Raw genomic sequence first — 19,749 nt, 5'->3', positions numbered from 1 at the left:
TATGTAATATTTCCATAATAATACACACTTTCAATTCAGTAACAATTGGGTCCAGAGCAGTGGTTCTCAACCTTCCTTTCTCACTCACATACCATCTTAAGCAATCCTTTACTAATCACAGAGCACCGATGACATAGGGATTACTTAAAGTGGTAGGCGAGTGGAACGAAAAAAGTTGAGAACCACTGTGTCACATGAAGACTTGGCCACTAGGGCATAGGGATTACTTAAGGTGGTATGTGAGTTTATGGGGACGGTTTGAAAACCACTGATTTAAAAGGAATATAGGGACACATTTTTCATGGAGAAGATATATGGAACAAGCTGCCAGAGGAAGTGAGAGAGGTTTAAAAGAAATTTAGATAAGTATATGAAGAGGAATACTTTAGAGCGGTGCTTTTCAAACTTTTTTCTTTCCACTTACATACCACCTAAGTAATCCCTTTGCCATTGGTGCTCTATTATTAGTCAGGGATTACTTAAGGTAATCCCTTAATGTGAGTGGGAAGGGAAGATTGAGAATCACTGCTCTAGACCCAATTGTTACTGAATTATTTTGCTTGAGAAAAATTGTCATTGGCCCATTTCCTTTGGAGTTCTGAAACTGTGCACATAAGTCAATTAGGTACAATTAAAACAATGGTTTTCAAACTTTTTCTTCCCACTCACATTCCACTTTTAAGTAATCCTTTACTAATTCCATGGCATGGGGATTACTTAGGGAGGAATGTGAGTGGAAAGAAAAGGTTTGAAAAACACTGCTTTAGAAGGATGTGGATCGAACACAGGCAAATGGGGCTTGCTTGGTCAGTGTGGGTAAGTTGAGTTGAAGGTCATATTTCCATGCGATAAAATTGTGTGACACCAATGAGTTCGGTGGACCTCTCACATAGCTTAACTCTTCCCTGAGGTATCAGACTGGGATATGCCCTCGAGTCATGGAGTGGGGGATATGGAACCATGACCTTCCTTTTCACATGGGCAATTACTTCCAATAAGTTGGGGCTCGTAACCCACAGAAGTAGTTTTAAATGACTGTCAGAATGAAGGATACCTGAAAGTATGGAAAGCATTGGACGCTATTTTGAGTTTTAGGACTTGGTCGATTTTGATTGCCGATTTGTGCAGGGCTGCTGCAGAACGGGTGTTGCAAACATTTGATACACCCATGGTTCTTTGTACATGAGGGATTTCTGTCTTTACATAGTGCATTACCACACCACTTACAGAGAGAAGTTTTTAAATTTAAAGGTCTACAGATACAGTGATTGTAGCAAAAACAATGCTGGAGAAACTCAACAGGTCATACAGCAAACTGTGGCAAAGATAATGATTACCAACGTTTTGGATTGAATGGTTCATCTAGTGCAAAATGTCAGCAGGCACCAGGAAAAAAGGGTTTGGGGAAAGGAGAAGAGGAAGAACACAGGCCCACAGGCAAGAGGTATAGGTGGATGAGAGAAGGAGGGCACGAGAAAATAGGGGCAGGGATGTAGATCTGTAAACGGAGGGAAGGGGTGGAGAGCTGGAGAAAAAGGGATGGGGGAGAGAGTGAGAATGGTCGAGCAGAAACAGGTGGAAATTATGTTAAAGCATTCCGTTTGGAGTATGCCCAGATGGAATATTGGGTACTGCTCCTTCCGTTTACTGGTGACCCTGGTTTGGCAGTGCACGAGTCTGTAGACAGACATGCCAGTGCAGGAGTTGGGTGCAGAAATGAAATGCTTGGCCACTGGAAGATCCCTGACATTGATGCGGACAGAGCCATGGTACTCAGCCAAGCGATCTCCCATTCTCTGATGGAGGGAATGGGTGTACCAGATACAGTAGATTACTCCCGTAGATTCACAAGTCTTGCTTCACTTGGAAGAACTGTTTGGGGTACCGAATGGTGGTGAGGAAGAAGATGCGGGCTCGTGTGGCACATCCTGGGGTCTCAGGGAAAGATGCCATGTGCGATTAGTGGGAAGGACTGAGTGGATGAGGGAGTAATGGAGGGAACAGTCCCTATGGAAGGTCGAGAGGGGAAGATGTGTCTGGTGGTGGCTTCATGTTGTAGATGATGGAAATTGTGGAGGATATGTTGGGTGCAGTTTTAAATTTAACTCAGTTGGGCAGTTCTACATTGGCACAACTGCTAAAGCCACTGCCTCACCCTGGCAATTGGGTTCACCTTTGAGTGGAATGTGCATATACTCCCTGACTGTATAATTTTCCACTGGGTGCTCCAGTTTCACTCCACATCCCAGACAGTGAAGGGTGGTCGTTAATTGCCCTCCATGTATAGGAATGTGATAGCATCTGGGGGAGCGGGGGGAAGGGGTTTGATAGTGAGGTAAAATATGATAAATAAAATTCAGTTATTTCCCCATTCGAATCCTGCCCTGTCTGTGAAGAGTTTGTATGTTCCCCCCATGTCTGCGTGGGTTTTCCCCGGGGCGTCTGGTTGCCTTCCACCCTTTTAACGTACTGGGGGTGTAGGTCAATTGGGTGTAATTGGGCTGCACGGTTTGTGGGCCGAGGGGGCCTGTTACCGTGCTGTATGTCTAGATTTTTAAAAATAATGTGCTCTGAATTGAATTATTTATTGTCACATATTGAAAATTATATATTTTGGGTGACCCAGGCAAGTCAACCCATACATGGTAGAACAGGTAGTGCAAGAATACAAACAAATTGCAGGGTAATATGTTTTAAAAATAAAAGCACAATGTCCTGAGGTAATTAGTACCTTGTCTCCTTCTTCAAAGTAGCAACCATTCTCACATTAAAATGCAGAACAACAAGACACCTTATCAAATGCCTCTTGAAACTCCATTCACACAAGATTCACTTTGTCTCCTTTAGGATTTCCTCAATAAATCTTCTAAACTTATCGGACACAACTTGCCTTTTAAAATTCCACAATAGTTGTCTTTCCAAATGGGTATAGGGTCGCTTGCGTGAACTCTCAGGGTGGAGTGAGAACGCATTCCTAATGGAAGGATTGGAAAGGTAGAGGAGGGTGGGATGGTTGGTGCTGAAGAATGAGTCTTGGCTACGTAATAAGGCCATTTCACATCACAATCTCGGTTTAGAAAAGTTTTCATTTGGAGTTGAATGAAACCATTTTTTGGGAAAATGAGACTAGGTTGTCTTTAAAAGGGATCCAAGGGGGTATTCTATCAGAGGGTGGTGAAAGTTTGAAAGGTATAGATAAGATAGAGGGAGTTAAGTTGCCCCCATTGGTGGGAGAGTCTGCTTCCAGGGGAGATAGCCTCAAGATCCAGGATAGCAGATTTAGGACGGAGATGAGGAGGAACTGCTTTTCCCAGAGGTGTTGAAGCAATGGAGTTAACTCAATGAATATATTTAAGACAAGTCTGGATAGATTTTTACAAAGTGAGGGATATGGGGAAAAGGCAGGACGGTGGAGATGAGCCGATCATCAGATCTCATTGAATGGCTGACCAGGCTTGATGGGTCGGATGGCCTACTCCTACTCCTGTTCAGTTCTTTTGTGAATACGTGGAATGAACTGCCAGAGGAAATGGTAAAGGTGAGTTTAATTGTGATTTTAAAAGCTCTTGGGCAGGTATATCGATAGGAAAGGGTGAGATGGGCCAAGTGCATCCTGCTTAGATAGACAACTTAATCAGCATGGATGAATTGGGCCAAATGGCCTGATACTTAACATACACTTCTATGACTTGATACATTATTTGAAGAAAAAATGTATTTGAATTTAATTTTATTTTCAGAGATTAGCACCGTTACAGGCCCTTCCAAGCCACGTGCCGTGACACCCAATTAAACCCTTGTGACCAATTGACCAATGTATATTACCTTGTATATCTGGAACCTGGGAGGAAACCCATGCAATCATTTGGAGAATGTACTAACTCCTGACATTAGAGTGGCGGGTTCAAACCCAGGTCACTGGTGCTTTAATAGGATTGCACTAACCACTCTCCAGGAGTCGGGAAATCTTGCAAAGTTGTTCCCTATTGTTTTGCTGTGTTTGCTGATAATCATCTTATGTGGCTGTTTGGTTATTTATTGACAGTGCATCCGGACCTACAATTCAGACTGGCTTGTGGTCAACTACAAATATGAAGCTTGTGCCAGGGATTTCAGAACCCTGCCAAGGTAAATCAGACTTTTTTGTTGTGGTCAAGCTCTCCAGGGTCTACTTAAGTTACACCCTGAGCTCGATCAGCCCCAGGGACTCCTGCTGCTAATCTGCTCTCTTTGATCTGAATTGTGTGGGTCTGAGATTTCGAATAGAGCTGCCCCAAATGATATGGTCTCCTTGGTGATCGGCAGAAACTTTGAGTGCCAGTGTCATGTGCGCAAACTCATCCCTCTTATCCCTTTCTCTGTTTTTCTCTCCCTCTGCTTCTCTTTCACAATAGTCTTCGCAAAATCAGATTGTTAATAAGGAATATAGCCATTCAGCCCATCAAGCCTCTATCCTACTCTTGTGTTCTCTCTACAATTCCACCAATTCTTCCCCTTCAACTTGCGCAGCTCCTCCTGGAACATCGTGATTACTATATTGCTCTCCTTCTGCACCATTATGTCTTCCCATCTCCCATTCCCCCATGTTCTTGTGTTATTATTGTCCGCTCATTGATGGGTCTCTCCCCAAAGCCCCAAGGCCATTCCCAGTTTGTCACATTCTGAGGTCAATCCAAGGATGTTGCTGATAGGCTGTAAAGAAGAGTGAGGGGTCCACTTTCCTTTGGGGAGGGGTGCTACAGTCTCAGAGCTGTGCAGCACAGAAACAGGCCCAACAGCCCTGTGGTAAATCTGTGTCATTCTGTCAATCTCTCACTACACTTTTCATCTGAGATTGAATATCCAACCCCAGTAACATGGGAGTGCAGAAATCAGACATTACGAAAAGCGAGATAATTTCCCTGTAATTTCAGAATAAACCTTACACTTGTCCCATATGGTCTTTTTAAGTTTATATCCATCAGTTCACAGGATACCTCTTCAAATTTAAGGCTTCAGCAACTTTTTCATAAATGTAGCTGTCAGTGCTGCCGGAGTCTATTAAGCAATTGACAGTTTCACCATTCACCATTGATGTGCCAGGTAATGAAGAGATCAAAGGCAGTGTAGTTAAACACATATCATGGCTTTTATTAGTAGAAACTGGGTAGTACAATAATGAATGATAATGGTTGCGTACACAGTTATAGTCAAGGGGAGTGCCCTTGGTGGTAGAGATAATCCATGTCCAATGCCAGTAGTGCAGACTAAGCATAGTTCGAGATTGACAACATGACACAGATTTATCACAAACCCATCATGTCCATGCTGATCCTTGCTTCCGTCAATGCTAATCAATTATTCTTGCACCAGGTCTAATCTTCTCTGCCTTGGTGATTCCAGTGCTTCTTAATTGTTGCTTGGTCCCTGTAGTAACGTGAGGTCTGCAACCCAATGTATGGTTCCATCTCATTGTGATGGAACACTTCCTGCTCATTTTGCCCAGTACAGCCCTGCAATCTCTCCGGAGACCAGTTGCAAAGATATTCCGCCACCCCTTCAGGTAGTCAAGTCAGACGAGAAGATGGCATGGACTGTGCTTCTAGTGATGTCTTTCCCAATCTACAGTTGGTCCAGCCCACACTTGAAGGTACACAGAGTCAGTGGCCACCGCACCAGCTGCCAACTGCTCTCTTTATCATCCCAGGAAAGAAATGCCTCACACCACCACTCTCTGCAGCACCTGTGTTTGGTCAAGGCATTGGGAGCTGAGAAGGGGAGTGGTTACGACGCCTCACCACGGGGTTTATCTCTCTTGCATAATATTGCCACATTATTCTTAACTCTTGACTTTTAAACGTATTTTAATTATTGCTTCCTGTAGCAAAGTGCACCAGCCAGAAAACCTGCCAATGCAGCTCTTTGAAATTGATGAAGATGCAGAGGAGGTAGGTGGTTGTTTTTATTTCGAGACAGTGAGATGAGGGGAGTTGGTGCATATGATTGGATAGAGCTGCTGAGGTGCAGGCAATGAGTGGATGGTGGATGTGACCTTGTGTAAACAAAGCAATTTATGAAGCCAAGCGACTAGATCCTGTTCATTTAACCCTGTAACCAATTAGCAGCTGGGAGTTTTGTCGCGAGACAGATCCTCTGTTTGTTTTTCTTTTCCTTTTTTTTAAGTTTAATCTCACTGGGGAGTATGTCTGCCCTCCCCGGGTCGATATCCAAATTGGACATTCTTTGTCCTCCCTGCTCCATAAACAGACATCTGTTCCTTAACACCGAGACGTGGTGAAATTAAACCAGTCCATGTTCCTCTCCACCAAAGAAAATGCCCTCCTTTAAGAAATGTTCTCTGTCACTGATTTTAAGAGCTCAGTCTTGGAGAGATTAAAAACTCTGACCCTGTAGAACAGGGGTGTCAAACTCAAATTCACGGAGGGCCAAAATTAAAAACTTGGACTAAGTCGAGGGCCGAACTAAATATTTATTGAAATTTTTCAACATCTGTATGTTTTCTCTTCTTTCAACATATGTAATGTTAAACTTTAGGATATAACTTTAGGAGGATAATGTTACAGGTCAGGAGTAGGTAGCTCAAGTTCACCCTTTGCTTGACCAGAGGGAAACCTATTTGGTCCCTGTGGAGATGTAGTCAGCATTCACAGGCTGTGTCCATTTTGGCCTGCATCAGGATTCAGCATTTCCTGCTCACTCCTCAGGCTCTAGGCCTCTATTCACCCTCGACCCACCATCCCTCTTCCTGACCCGTCCTTTACCCAACCTCTACTCACCCCTCATTCCACTCGCTCTGCCTCTACCCACCCCATCCTATACACGCCCCTCTACTGTCTCTCCCCTCAACCTGTTCCTCCCTCTACCCATCTCTCACCCTCTAATCACCCCTCCCCTACTCGCCCTGCCCCTCCCCTTTTACCTCTTCCCTATCCACCCCTCCTTCTACTCATCCCTCCCTCTAACTGCCCCTCGCACCACCATAACTTCCTCTGCCCATTACTCCTCACCTACACCCTCTGCCCATCCCTGCTTACCCACCCACTCAGGCCCAGCGCGCTGCCGATCAGCCTTTGCGGACAGCCACCATCTCTTTCTTCACGTGCAGGGGCGAACCAGCCGTCCCTGGGGTCCGCGCAGGTGCAAGCGCTGAAGGCCGTGGCGACCGGGAGAACTGCGCTCACGCTGTGGAAGGGCCGTCCGGTGCCAGTCGCGTGGGGCTCGCGCTGCCCAGGGGCCGTGCGCAGCCTACCATGCCCGTCGCGCCGACAGGAAATCATAGGCGCTCGCCAATCCGCCGCACCGCTCGACAGGTGGGAGAAGTGACTGGTAGTGCGGGGAGCCTTCCAACTGGCTTGCCGGCTGATGACATCGACAGACTTCTCGTGTTACAATTTCTCGTATTACAATGGGGAAGGATGTGCAATGAAGGGGGGAGGATGGTGGGGGTGACATTACCAAAAAACAGCATCGGCTCTCGCTGCAGGGCGGGCCACCTCTAATACATTTTTGAAATGATCTTGCGGGCCAAATATTTGGCCCGCAGGCCAGAGTTTGACATGTGTGCTGTAGAATGAGATCAGACAGCATCTGGGTACAACAAAATGCATAAATATTTTCTGCTACCTTGTAGAATAATGCTGATTCCTATTTCTCCCCCCCCCCAAAAAAAAAGCACTCCTTTAAGCTTTTTACACATGATATACTTAAATACAACGTGATAACACCAACCTCCCCTCCACAGACTCTATCTGTACCTTGCACTCTCTTGGGAAAGCTGTGAACATTATTAAAAGGTCCCATCTAACTCCTGTGACAGCATATATAGAGGTATATGGGAGATAAATTGGGAAAGGTTTGTTAGAGCAGGTCACACACAAATTTTTGCAGAAGCTTTTGCAAGATGCTCAGACTCCTGATGGACTGTCATTTGCAAAAGGCAACAAATGTAACAACAGGCAGTAGCATCTTTGTGTGGAAAACAGAACTTACTGTCTGGAAGGTCATGTGATCTTTGTAGGCAGAGACCAGAGAAAAAAGCTTTGCTCTCAGAGTTGGAGGGTGAGAGAGGCACAGACATCAGTTCCAGAGGGACAAGCTGGCAAGCTTTGGAAGACGGCCTGGTCAGAGGAGAGGACTGGACGTCTGGTGTTTCCCTTGGAATAGGCGAAACAGAAAGAAACTCTGTGGTGACCTGAAAGAAAGAGGTTATCATCTGGAGAACCCTGAAGGGGGCAAGTTTTGTCAGCAAGACACTGGAATGGATGTCCTGGAACAAGAAAACTCTCTGAAAACCAACAAGAACCTTTCTGAGTGGTAACCATTTACCTGTTGAGTACCAAAGCCTGGTGAATTGTATTAATATTGACTTCTGTGCACAGTACAAGAATTGCCTGCAACCAGTGAAATTGGACTATGAACCAAAGAACTTTGCTGAAACTTACAATCGCATTACACACACGTGCGCTTAGAATTACAGAGGGGTTAAGTGAGTCAATAGAGATAAATTAGTTTGATTCTGTTTTCATGTTCAAAGGTAATTAAAAGCAACTTTTGTTTAAGTAACCCTTTGTAGTGGTGCATATCTATTGCTGCTGGGTTTTGGGGTCCTCTGGACTCGTAACACTCCAAACGCACTCTCTTCTCCCTTCTCCCATGGGGCAGAAGATGCATGAGCTTGAAAATGTGAGCCCCACAGATTAAAGCACCATTTCTTTCCTGTTGTCACCAGACAAGAAAAAACTTCTCCCTCCCTTTCACAGTTCTGCTTAAGCATACCCTGTACTGAAAGACTTTTGGTTCGTCTCCCATTAGGTGCTGCCTGACCTGCTGAGCGTTTAGAGCATTTCCTGTTTTTATGTCAGGTTTCCAGCAACTTCATTTTCTGAGTAATGTCTAATAAACTAACGTGTAGTGCTCCGCGTAAATTTGGCTGAATGGGGTACTAACAGCAACCTCTCACTCAGTGTCACCCAGACCAAGGAGCTGACTGTAGACTTGAGAAAAGGAAAACGAGAGTTCTATGAACCACTGGCCATTGGGGAATCATTGGTGGAGAGGGTCAACGTCTTTCAATTCCAAGGGTTCACTCTCTCCGAGGATCTGTCCTGGACCCATCATATTAATGCCATTGTGAAGAAAGCATGGCAGCACCTCTACTTCCTCAGGAGTTTACAGAGGTCCACTATGTCATGGGAAACCTTGGCAAACTTCTACAGATGTGTAGTGCTGACCATATTCAAGGATTCCTCCTCAAACCTGAATTAATTAATAGGCCACAGCTGTCACCTTCTTCATCAAGACCTCTGTGGATGAGTGCGTGCCCACGCGTACATACTAGGAGTACCCCAACCAGGTTCACAACCTGCTGAGCGCAAGATTGATGGTGTTGAGGACCTGTGCTCTAGATCTCTACAAGAAGTCCAGTTAAGACGTACGGAAGGCAACCTCTGCAGCAAGGAGGCAATTCCAAGGGAAACTAGAGACAGAGTCAGATCCTCACCAGTTGTGGCAGGGATTACAGGCTATTACATCCTACAAGGCAAGGCTAAACACCATAAATATCTGTGATGCTTCACTACCCAATGAACTGAATGCCTTTGATGTTCACTTCGAAAAGGAGAGCTCAACAGTCTCAATGGGAATCCCTGCAGAAGCTGTCGGCCCTGTGAAATCTGTCTTTCGGGTGGCACAGTGAATGTAGCAGTTCGCGCCACGCTGTTACAGTGCCAGTGACTGAGTTTGAATCTCGTGCTGTCTATGAGGGGTCTGTACATTCTCCACATCCCTTTGGGTTCTCTCTGGGTGCTGCAGTTTCCTCTCGCCCTTCAAAGCATATGGGGGTTGAGGGTCAATTGTGTCTAATTGGGTGCCACGGGCTCATGGGCCAAAAGAATCTGTTATCATGCTGTATGTCTAAATTTAAAAAATAAAAATGTTAACTTAAATTGAAAAATCCTTCAAAGGCGTCAGGTCCTGATAGCTTACCTGGGAGGGTACGGATAATCTGTGCCAACCAACTAGCCAGAGTGTTCATGGACATTTTCAGCCTCTCGGAGGTTTCCACCTGCTTCAAAAGGGCATAGAAAGAGCTTCCTCAATGGCTATCGCCCAGGAGCACTCACGCCCACTGTGGTAAAATGCTTTGAGAGGTTGGTCCTGGCCAGAATTTACTTGTAGCTAAGTTGCAATCCGCCTACCACCACAATCACTCCACAGTAGAAGCACTATCACTGGCTCTACACTCATTTCTGGACCACCTAGACAATAGCAACATCAGGCTACTCCACATCGACTGCAGGTCTGCATTCAACGGCATCATACCCTCAGTGCTGGTCAACAAGCTCCAAAAAGTGGACCTCTGCACCCCCTCTGCAACTCACTTCCTCATCGGAAGACCACTGTCAGTATGGATTCCTCCTCACTGACAATCAACACAGCACACCTTAATGCATGCTTAGCCCATTGCTCTACTCACTCTCAGCCCTTGACTGTGTGGCTAGGTACTATCCAAATGCCCTCTACAAATTTGTGATGACACCACGGTCGTTGGCAAAATCACAGATGGGAATGAGGAAGCGTACAGGAGGGAGATGGATCGGATGTTGCGTTATCACAACAGTCAAGTTAGCTGAACTAAGGAGCTGATTGTGGACTTCAGGAGGGGGAAATCACGACATGAATTAGTTCTCATTGAGGGGTCAACAGTGGGAAGGATTAAGAGCTTCAAGTTCCTGGGTGGCAACATCTCTGAAGGTTGGTCCTGGGGCCTCCATGTCAATGTAATCATGAAGAAGGCTCACCAGTGGCTAAACTTTGTGAGGAGTTTGAGAAAATGTGGTGTGTCACCAATGACTCTTGCAGGTGTACAGTGGAGACCATTCTGACTTGTTGCATCACTGTCTGGTATAGAGATACCAATGCATAGGACAGGAAAAATACCACACAGAGTTGTGAACTCTACCACTGCCATCACAGGCACCCGACTTCACTTCAGCAAGGATATCTACAAGAGGTGACATCTTAAGATGCCAGCCTCCATCCTCCAGGACCCTCACCTCCCACACCATGCCATCATACTACTACCACTGGAAGGAGGTACAGGAGCCTGAAGACAAACATCCAGCATCACAAGGACTACTTTTTCTCCTTTACCAACAGATTTCTGAATGGACAATGAACCATGAACATTACCTCACTTTAGTAAAACATGCAAGTCTGCAGATACCATGATTGAAGGAAAAGCACAACACTGGAGAAACTCAGCGGTTCAAACTGAACTTTAAATAGCAAAGATAAAGATACAGAACCAACATTTTGGGCTTGAGCCCTTCATCAGGGGATGAGCGAAATGTAGGCAGGTGAACAAACCAGCAATATTTGCACTGCAATGCTTCTGCAAAGCAGCGATCTTCAGGACAATAAATTCTGATTCTGATGGTGGAAAGTGTGCAAGAGATAGTGGACTCAGCCCAGCCCAACACATCACAGGCAAAACACTGAGAACGTGGAACATTACCGACGGAGAGCAGCAGCAATTATTGAGGATCCACATCGCTCAGCACACGCTCTGTTCTCGCTGCTGCCATCAGGAAAGAGATCTCGGTGCCGCCAGGTTCACGACCAGCTGCTACCCCCTCCTCCAGACTCCTGAACAACAGTCTCATTCAGAAATTCATTTCAAACTCTGACTTCGGTGATTATTTATTACTGTTCTTTCTTTGAGTACCATTTACAGTTACCGATAATTAGAAATTCTGCCTGGTCGGCAGAAGCAGCTCTGGGTTATAAGCACTGTCGTGTATGTACTCTGGCAATCAATGTGAACTTCGACCTTGTTAACCCTGTTGCTTATCTTTGACTATTTTCCCCAGGATGTGGCATCGATTTGCTCACAGAAAGGTGGTCATATCAAAGAAGGGTGGCTGTACAAAGCCCACATGAACAGCACCATCAGTGTAACAATGAGGGTAAGATCACATCTTCTGGTGTTGAAATGAATGTGCAGGGTGCAGTGGATGTAGTAGTGACTTCATCTTGTTCTCTGCCCTCCAAAAGGGGACTTGTAGAAATCTGTTTTCAGGCTTCCCGTCTGTAATCCCTGCTGCAATCTCCTCCTTGTTTCAACTTGTTCACAGGGCTGGTGAGTCATTAGAATTGCCCCCAGATTAGAAAAGGGGATAATAGTTGTTCTCCTGTTTAGTGCAAGTGCTGGAGAAAGGCTGTACATAATGCAGCACCCTTAGTCGTAAAAGATAACCAATATTTTAGCTGTGCCCTCACCGGCAGGCCTGAGGCCTGAAGCGTCAACTGTCTTTTACTTCCTCCAGATGTTGCATGACTGACTAAATTTCTCCAGCACTTTTGTACTTTGCAAAATAATTGTAGATTTTTGAAAGAAAATGTGATGGTTTTTGCAGTTCCAGAGATTTAGACATAGATTTGCGTCATAGAAATAGAACTTTTGTCCCCACTATCTACCCATTTGTCTGCATTTGGCCCACATCACTCAAACCAATAATCTTTTACTGATAGTGTTAATGCTTCTCCATTCCCATGGTTGAACTGGCTGTCTGCCAACCACAATGACCATATTCAACATGAGGTAGAGCACGCTTAATTATGTGTTTTGTTCCGCAGTTTCAGCCCTTAATTCAGCTTTGCAGATGATGCAATGTCTGTATTGCAGTACTGAACATTTAAATTATGCAGTTTGATTAATTGAGAGAGAACTTACCTGATTAAAATGATGGTCTGTTCTTTTGTAGGTGTTTAAGAGAAGATTCTGCTACCTGACGCAACTCCCTGATGGCTCATACAGCCTTTGTTTTTGCAAAGACGAGAAGGGGTTTAAGGAGTCCAAAGGATCGATTTTTCTGGATTCTTGCATTGATGTTGTGCCGGTATAACTTCTAGATCTTTGCAAGTTAACATTTCAGGAGGTCCTTGAGCTAAATTGAATGGGAAAAAGTAAATTGTGCAGAGAACGTGGACGGTCTGTGGAGAGATAGAGGAAGGTGAAGTGAGTGGGCAAGGCGTGTGATGTTGGTTAATGAGAGATCATCTACTTTGGAAGCAAAATAATAGACCAGATTATTATTCAAATGGTGAAAGATTGAAGCGTACCATTGTGCAGAGATCTTGGGAGTGCTTGTGCATGAATTGCAAAAAGTTGGCCTATTTTTGGCTGCAGTCTCTTGTCTCCATTAGTCTCCTCACTTTCCCATCAACTCCCAGTAGAGGCTACCACTCTCCAACACACCTGGGCCAATTAACCTACTGACCCACGTGTCTGGGATGCAGGAAGAAAGTGCAGCACCCAGGGAGAAACACAGGATAGCAAAGAGAATGTCAAAACTCCACACAGGTAGGATCTGAGGGCAGGAGTGAATGCTGATTGCTTGTGCTGCTTCACTCGATTTTCCTTTCCATTTTTAAGCTCCTCGATCAGATAACTTCTGAACCTAATCCTCAGGAAGATGGGACGACTTTTATGTCACCTGCTCAGTTTCCAGCACACAGAGTCTTTTCTGCCCCTTCTCCACAGCTGGTCCAGAACTGAACTCGGTGCTTAAAACTGTGCGGTAGTTTGTTTATTCCAAGTCACTTTTAAAATGCCTCAATCAGATCTGAGCTACAGCAGGACTGTGAAAAATCCCAAGCCTATTTTGAAATGACAGAAATATCCTCAATATTAATAAAATTTCTATCCAATGAAAACTGGCTGGATATTTGGGCGCCATAGTTGGCGTAGTTCAATTTAAATTTAATAGTTCTGCAAATCGTGCTTTAGGACACCCAGATTCCTTTGTCCCTCAGGTGTCAATGATGGAGCACCCTTTTAACCTCGTTTTGCATAACTACCATTGGCTGGTCACCTCAGCTGCTCCAAGTGGCGTGGGCTTCCACAATCCAGTTCCCCTAAAATGCACATTGGCTTTAATAACAGCAGAAAATGCTGGAAACACCCACGTCTGTGGGATGAGCAACCAAGCCAGCGATTCAGGTAAGCGAAGGGTTGTGTTGACTCTTCCTGCAGAAGCAGCCTGACCTGCTGAGTGTGTCGCCAACATCTATTAGAGTTCAAACATCTGTAATTTTTTAAAATCTCCATGTAAGCTTCATTTCATTTTTACGAACTCTTGGTTTTGACCCCCTCCCTTCCCCCATAAGTGGAAGTATCCTCTATTGCCACACGGCCTAATCTCTTATTTTAAACGGGGCAGCAGGGTTAGCACAATGTTTTTACATCTCCGGCAATCGGGGCTTGGGTTTGAATCTGGAGCTCTCTGTAAAGAGTTTGTATGCTCTCCTTGTTTCTCCATGGGTTTTCCCTTTCCTCCTAACATTCAAAATGTACCGGGGGGTGGGGGGGGGGGGTGGTGTTGTAGGTCCATTGGGTGCAAATTGGACGGTATGGGCTCTTGGGCTGGCCTGTGACCTTGCTGTATGTCTAAATTTATGTTAAACAAATTTAAGACCTGTTTGTCAGTGTTTCCTACTGGGCAGAATGGAGCCCCCTGCTTGTTCTGCCTTCCCGATCAATTCTGGTTCCATTATTGTTTGTCATTTTCACTTGCAATTCGCTGCCTCTATGTCCAATAATTTTTGTTCTGTTGCCCAGAACTGTGACCATTCTGTGTCTGGTCTAATCGTTGGTTGAATTTTTGCTCCTTTCTGTCATTCCCATGATGATCCAAGGAGTTTCTCTTTATGCAAGTGCCTCAGTTTATGTGGCTTGAACTGTTTCCCAATCTAAAGCAACACAGCTTGATCGATGGTTTCTGGCCGTTTTTTTTTTAAACTGGGAGCTACCAAGGATGTGGACTTTTTCCATGAACCAAACAAAAATATATAAAGGCATTAAGAAAATCCTGAAAAGAGCTCTTGCTGACTGTTAAATCTTTTGATAAATTCACTCAATTGGACTGTGTGGGGAATCAGCTGGCCTTCCTGGCTGCTTCCTAACTAACTCCAGCACCAAAGATCCACCTGCACTGTTGTAACATCACACTTTTTGTACAAATTGCAGTTGTGAATATTTATCTTTTCAATATTGCTTTTCTCCTGAGTAATAATTTAATTTATACTTGTGGTTTATTCGGATGTTTTACATACGCAGCTGCAAGTATTTCAGTGCATTTGTCTACGGTACTTGTACGTTTGAGAATGATCTCTCATTATGTCGCCATCAAATAACTGGAACTATCTCTATCTGTATGACTGCTTTCACCCCTCCAGTGTTCCAAGATACGCCGCTACGGCTTTGAGCTTCGCATGCAGGAAAAGTGCAGCTGCCACTTGGCAGCGGAGAGCGAGCAGGAAATGGAAGAGTGGATATCAACACTGAGAAAAGTTATTCAGAGCAACTTTGATGGCTTGATGTCAGAGAGGAGGAACGGTGAATCGCCTGAGGCGGGACTGGGTAATTCACACCAGTGTTGTGTTGTTGAGGCAAAGCAGTGACTTCAGCCAGCCTTGGGGCAGCAGAACCTTGGCAATTCAGGCAGAATGATGTCTTATTGGCAATTAGGTTTTTACATAGAACTTGCGTGAAGTTCCTGTTCTGAAGTGTCTCCCTACCTTCTGGGAGTGGGCGTTCACACAGGAACGACCAAAACTCCAACAATCCGTATCACACCATGCGTTTAGATAGAATACTCGAAGTGCGGTATTTAAGGAAGCTGGATGTCCTATTAATTCGCCCATTGTTCACGGATTACCTGCAGTTCAGCTTCGACTGCAGGCGATCTGTGAAAATAACTAGGGGTCAAGGAGGTAAAATGTTGTAATGGGAATGAGTTCTTATTCCCATTCTGATCATTTGAATCAGACTGTGTTCTGCGAAATTGGGAACAATTTCCTGAAATGCAACGGCTGTGGGTTTTTTTTTAAAGCGCCAGAGTGTACCTAGATATTGTGTACAGTCTTGTTGGTCTTACCTCATTCAGGATGTACTTGTGATAGAGCAAGTATCCTGAAGATTCACCAGACTGGTTCCCGTTATGACTTGTTTGCTTTGGGAAGAGAGATTTAGTAGCATAAGCCTTAAGGTAATTGATTCAGAGAGAAGTCTGCAGATGCTGAAAATAGGAGCAACTCACAAAGAAAGTGCCAGAAGAACTCAGCAGGTCAGGCAGCATTCATGGAAAGGAACAGATGGCCGATGTTTTGGGCCAAAGCATTTCTTTGGAAAGAGGAAGATCCGGGCAGGTGCCCAAATAAAAAGAGGGGTGGAGAAGGAGATCAGGCTGGCAGGTGACGGGTGAATGCAGGTAGGGGGAAGGGGGGAGAGGAGAGGAGCCATGATAGAGGAATGGACCAGAGGACTGAGAATTATACACAAATAGGGGAAGGGGCAGAGGGCTGAGAAAAGTGCACTCTGAATGGGGAACGGGGCAGAGGGCTGAGAATGGTGCCCTCTGATAGGGGAATGGGGCAGAGCGCTGCGAAAGGTGCCCTCTGATAAGAGGAAGGAAGGGATGTAGTGGGGTTGGAGGAAGGAAGTTGCAGTTGATGGGCAGGTGTTTGCCCCATGTGATGGACAAGCCCAACCTGATCGTAGATACATCAATGCCTCAACCTCCAGTTAGCTCAATCTTGGATTTTCTGAAAGTGTGTGTTTAATTTCTAGATGAAGACTCGTTCAGCCAAGGAAAACCTGAAAGCATGATGGAGAGTTTGGAGAAGAGTATGCATCCCGAGTTAATGAAGGTATTCTGGCTTCTCATTTCTTGATGGATTCCATTGGAAATGCACACTGCATGATAATATTCTGTAACCTGAAATGGATTCTCATCTTGAAGCTGACCTTGTGGATTATTTAACCTTTTTATGCATCTTCAGATAACTGAGGTTTAATAATTGACAGGCCAGATTTTTGACCTTGTGGAAAGGTGAAAATCATCTCATTGTGTAAGGGTTAGTCTTTGGTCCACATAGACATAGTGGGGCGAAGGGCCTGTTACTGTGCTGCATAACTCGGTTCATCCTCCTCAATATGAACACCATCTATCAATGCCTTTTCGGTCAATTTGTAATGCACATGGGGTTGTGTCAGTAAGCAGGACGAGAAGTTGACGTGAATTCCTGCTCCAATGTTCTCATTTTTGAAATACATTACAACTCCAATAATCCGAAATGGTTGTGACTGGGCCCATTTCGGATAAACGTAATTTTTTCAGCAAACTGGTCATTTTAAAAAAACTGCCCAGTACCAACAGCAAATCACTTGTAACAGTGATTAAATATCAACAAACAACAAGGGAAGGCTTTTTATGGATTAAAATAATGTTTAATTCTCACCAAAAAAAATAATTGCTGGCTGCTGCCGACCACTGACACTTTCCCACCAAGGCCCCACTTGTGCCGGTGCCAGAGAGTCCTGCTGCTGCCGGTGCCAAGAGACCGAGATCCCCGGTCAGTTCGGTTCTGAAAAAAAATTCCAGATAAATGAGGAATTGGGTGTAATTGGGTGACCCAGGCTCAAGGGCCAGAAGGGCCTGTTATCAGGCTGTATTTAAACAATGCACAAGTTTGGCAAATAAAGCACTCCACAAAACTACTGAGTCGATCAGTTAGAATGGAGCAGGTGGAAGATTATTATTTACTGGTAAAACACAGAATTCTGTGGACACCGTAGTTGAAGTTAAAAACACAAAATGCTGGAGAAGTTCAACAGGTCATACAGCGTCCTTTACGTAAGTAAAGGCAGAGCTCTTCATCAAAGTATGAGAAAATGTTGGTGAGTGTTGGAATAAAAGAGTGGAAGGGAGAAGAGTGGGGGTGTGTGGCAGGGCAGGAGATAATGTGGAGAAGTGAGGGAGGGGTTAACAACACTGAGGGGGAGGGGGGAAGGCAGGGCCATGTAGGTGAAAGAATTGGAAAGGCAGGAAATGGGGGTGGGGGAAGAAAAGGCGATCAGGTTTAATGGAAATCAATGTGCATGCCATGTGGCTGGAGGGGTCCCAGACAGAAAATAATGTGTTGTTCCTCCAACCTGCGGGTGGTCGAGATGGGAAAGTACATAAGGGCAGACGTGCGAGTGTGGGAATGTGACTCGCCTCTCCGATGTAGAGAAGGCCACAAAGGTGCACCAGATGCAGTAAACAAGTCCTCTGGATGTACAGGTGAAGTGTTGCTTCACGTGAAAGGCCTGTTTGGCGCATTTTAATTTGCACCTCCTGTAAGTATGGGGAAGGTGCTAGGAGTGCGATGGGTGGGGAGGATAAGTGCACAAGGGAATCACGGAGGGGACAATCCCTGTAAAAGGCTGAGAAGGGAGGAGAAGGGGCAACGTGTCTAGTGATGGGATCCTGTAGTAAATGCCAGAAATTCCGGCAGATAATTTGTTGGATGCGGAGGCTGGTGGGGTGATAGGTGAAGATGAGGGGGATTCTATGTTTGTTGCATTGGGGGGCAGAGGGGGCCAGATCAGATGAGCAGGAAATGGAGGAGATGTGGGTGAGGGCTGAGTTGATAGTGGTGGAAGGGAAGCCACATTTGTGGAAGAAGGGAAACATTTCAGAAGCTCTGGACTGGAAAACCTCATCTTGGGAGCAGATGCAGCAGAGACAGAGAAATTGAGTGAAGGGGATGGAGTCCCTGCAGGGGGCGGGATGTGAGGATGTTTAGTCCAGGTAGTTGTGGGAGTTGGAAGAGGGGCTATAGTATATGTGTCGGTGCAAAGCTGGTCTCCCGAGGTGGATCAATGTATTCACTGATGTGTGATCACATTTATTAATCTTCTCCTGATGTCAGTGCTAAAGATGAAAAATCACAAAATATCAATAGTGAAGTCCATGGACATATGAAACCTCAGCCTTGAATTGTGTGGTGCAGAAAAAAATCGTGACGTTTTCTCTCCTTAACTCCTTCCAGTATGCCCGAGAATCGGATTACGCCAACAAAGTCAGCCGGAATGAAGGCAGATGCAAACTCTTTTCGGTGGATGTGGAAGCACAGGTAGAAATGTCAGCAGAGTGATCTGTGCTGCAGTGCTCGATTCCGGGGTCGCCCTCTGAGGTTTCTGCATATGTTGAATCACTTTGATAATTTTCCTGAATTTGTTTGTCCGTGAATAATTTGGATTGGTAGAAGTGCTTCATTATATTTATTCCAGGACAAGTGGTCATGAGTGAACACCGAGAATCTAGAGGAACTCATTGGATACGGCAGCATCCCTGAATTAAAATGATCAGTCAACGTTTTGGATCTTGCTGAGACTTAGTCAAAGGTTCCCAACACAAGGTGTCCATTGACTATTTCTCTCTGATCTGATCTACCCCCTCCAGCTCCTCTTTGTAAACTCAAGCTCCCAGCACCTGCTCTTCCTGTGTTTCTCCGGCCAGGAGCATCTCAGACAAATGTTGTTTCTGCAACTGTGGCTTTCTGTTGTGCAATCCCGTTCCATGGTGAAAGATAAATTTTATTTTCTGTGGTCAACTTAATATGGGGGAGAGGGGGTGGGGGAATCAGCTGTTTATGGTGGAACAACCACTGTGGTGTTAGCACTGAGGGAGTAGCCAGAGTACGAGTGAGAATTATGAAGGGCTTTGGTTTGAGAGGATCTGGAAGGCAGAGGCTGAGGTAGTGATGCAGGAGTTGAGGTGAGGCAAGGACAACCCTGTTGAGGAACAAAAAGATTCAGCAAGGAGGCACAGGTAAGGACAGGTTTTTCTAACTTTTTTTTCCTATTTTTTAGACAGTGGGAATGGTAGCCTGTGCAGAGACAGGACCCCATCAGTACCCCTG

General features: G+C 45.2%; 1 protein-coding gene across 4 annotated transcripts in view; it reads left to right on the top strand.

Moving 5' to 3' along the window:
- dock11 (dedicator of cytokinesis 11) overlaps nucleotides 1-19,749 on the top strand; it is a 292,933-nt gene that overhangs the window by 70,621 nt on the left and 202,563 nt on the right. For all 4 annotated transcript variants that reach the window (XM_069893719.1, XM_069893720.1, XM_069893721.1 and 1 more), the window contains exons 4-10: nucleotides 4,046-4,128; nucleotides 5,864-5,927; nucleotides 11,871-11,966; nucleotides 12,765-12,899; nucleotides 15,238-15,421; nucleotides 16,631-16,710; nucleotides 18,877-18,960. In XM_069893719.1, the coding sequence (XP_069749820.1) occupies nucleotides 4,046-4,128; nucleotides 5,864-5,927; nucleotides 11,871-11,966; nucleotides 12,765-12,899; nucleotides 15,238-15,421; nucleotides 16,631-16,710; nucleotides 18,877-18,960 (726 nt within the window). The remainder of the gene's footprint in view (nucleotides 1-4,045; nucleotides 4,129-5,863; nucleotides 5,928-11,870; nucleotides 11,967-12,764; nucleotides 12,900-15,237; nucleotides 15,422-16,630; nucleotides 16,711-18,876; nucleotides 18,961-19,749) is intronic.

This window comes from Narcine bancroftii, chromosome 8, assembly GCF_036971445.1.
Source record: "Narcine bancroftii isolate sNarBan1 chromosome 8, sNarBan1.hap1, whole genome shotgun sequence".
NCBI classification, from domain to species: Eukaryota; Metazoa; Chordata; class Chondrichthyes; order Torpediniformes; family Narcinidae; genus Narcine; species Narcine bancroftii.
Note: the sequence above shows the minus strand (reverse complement) of the source record. Positions and strands in the feature narration are given on the sequence as shown.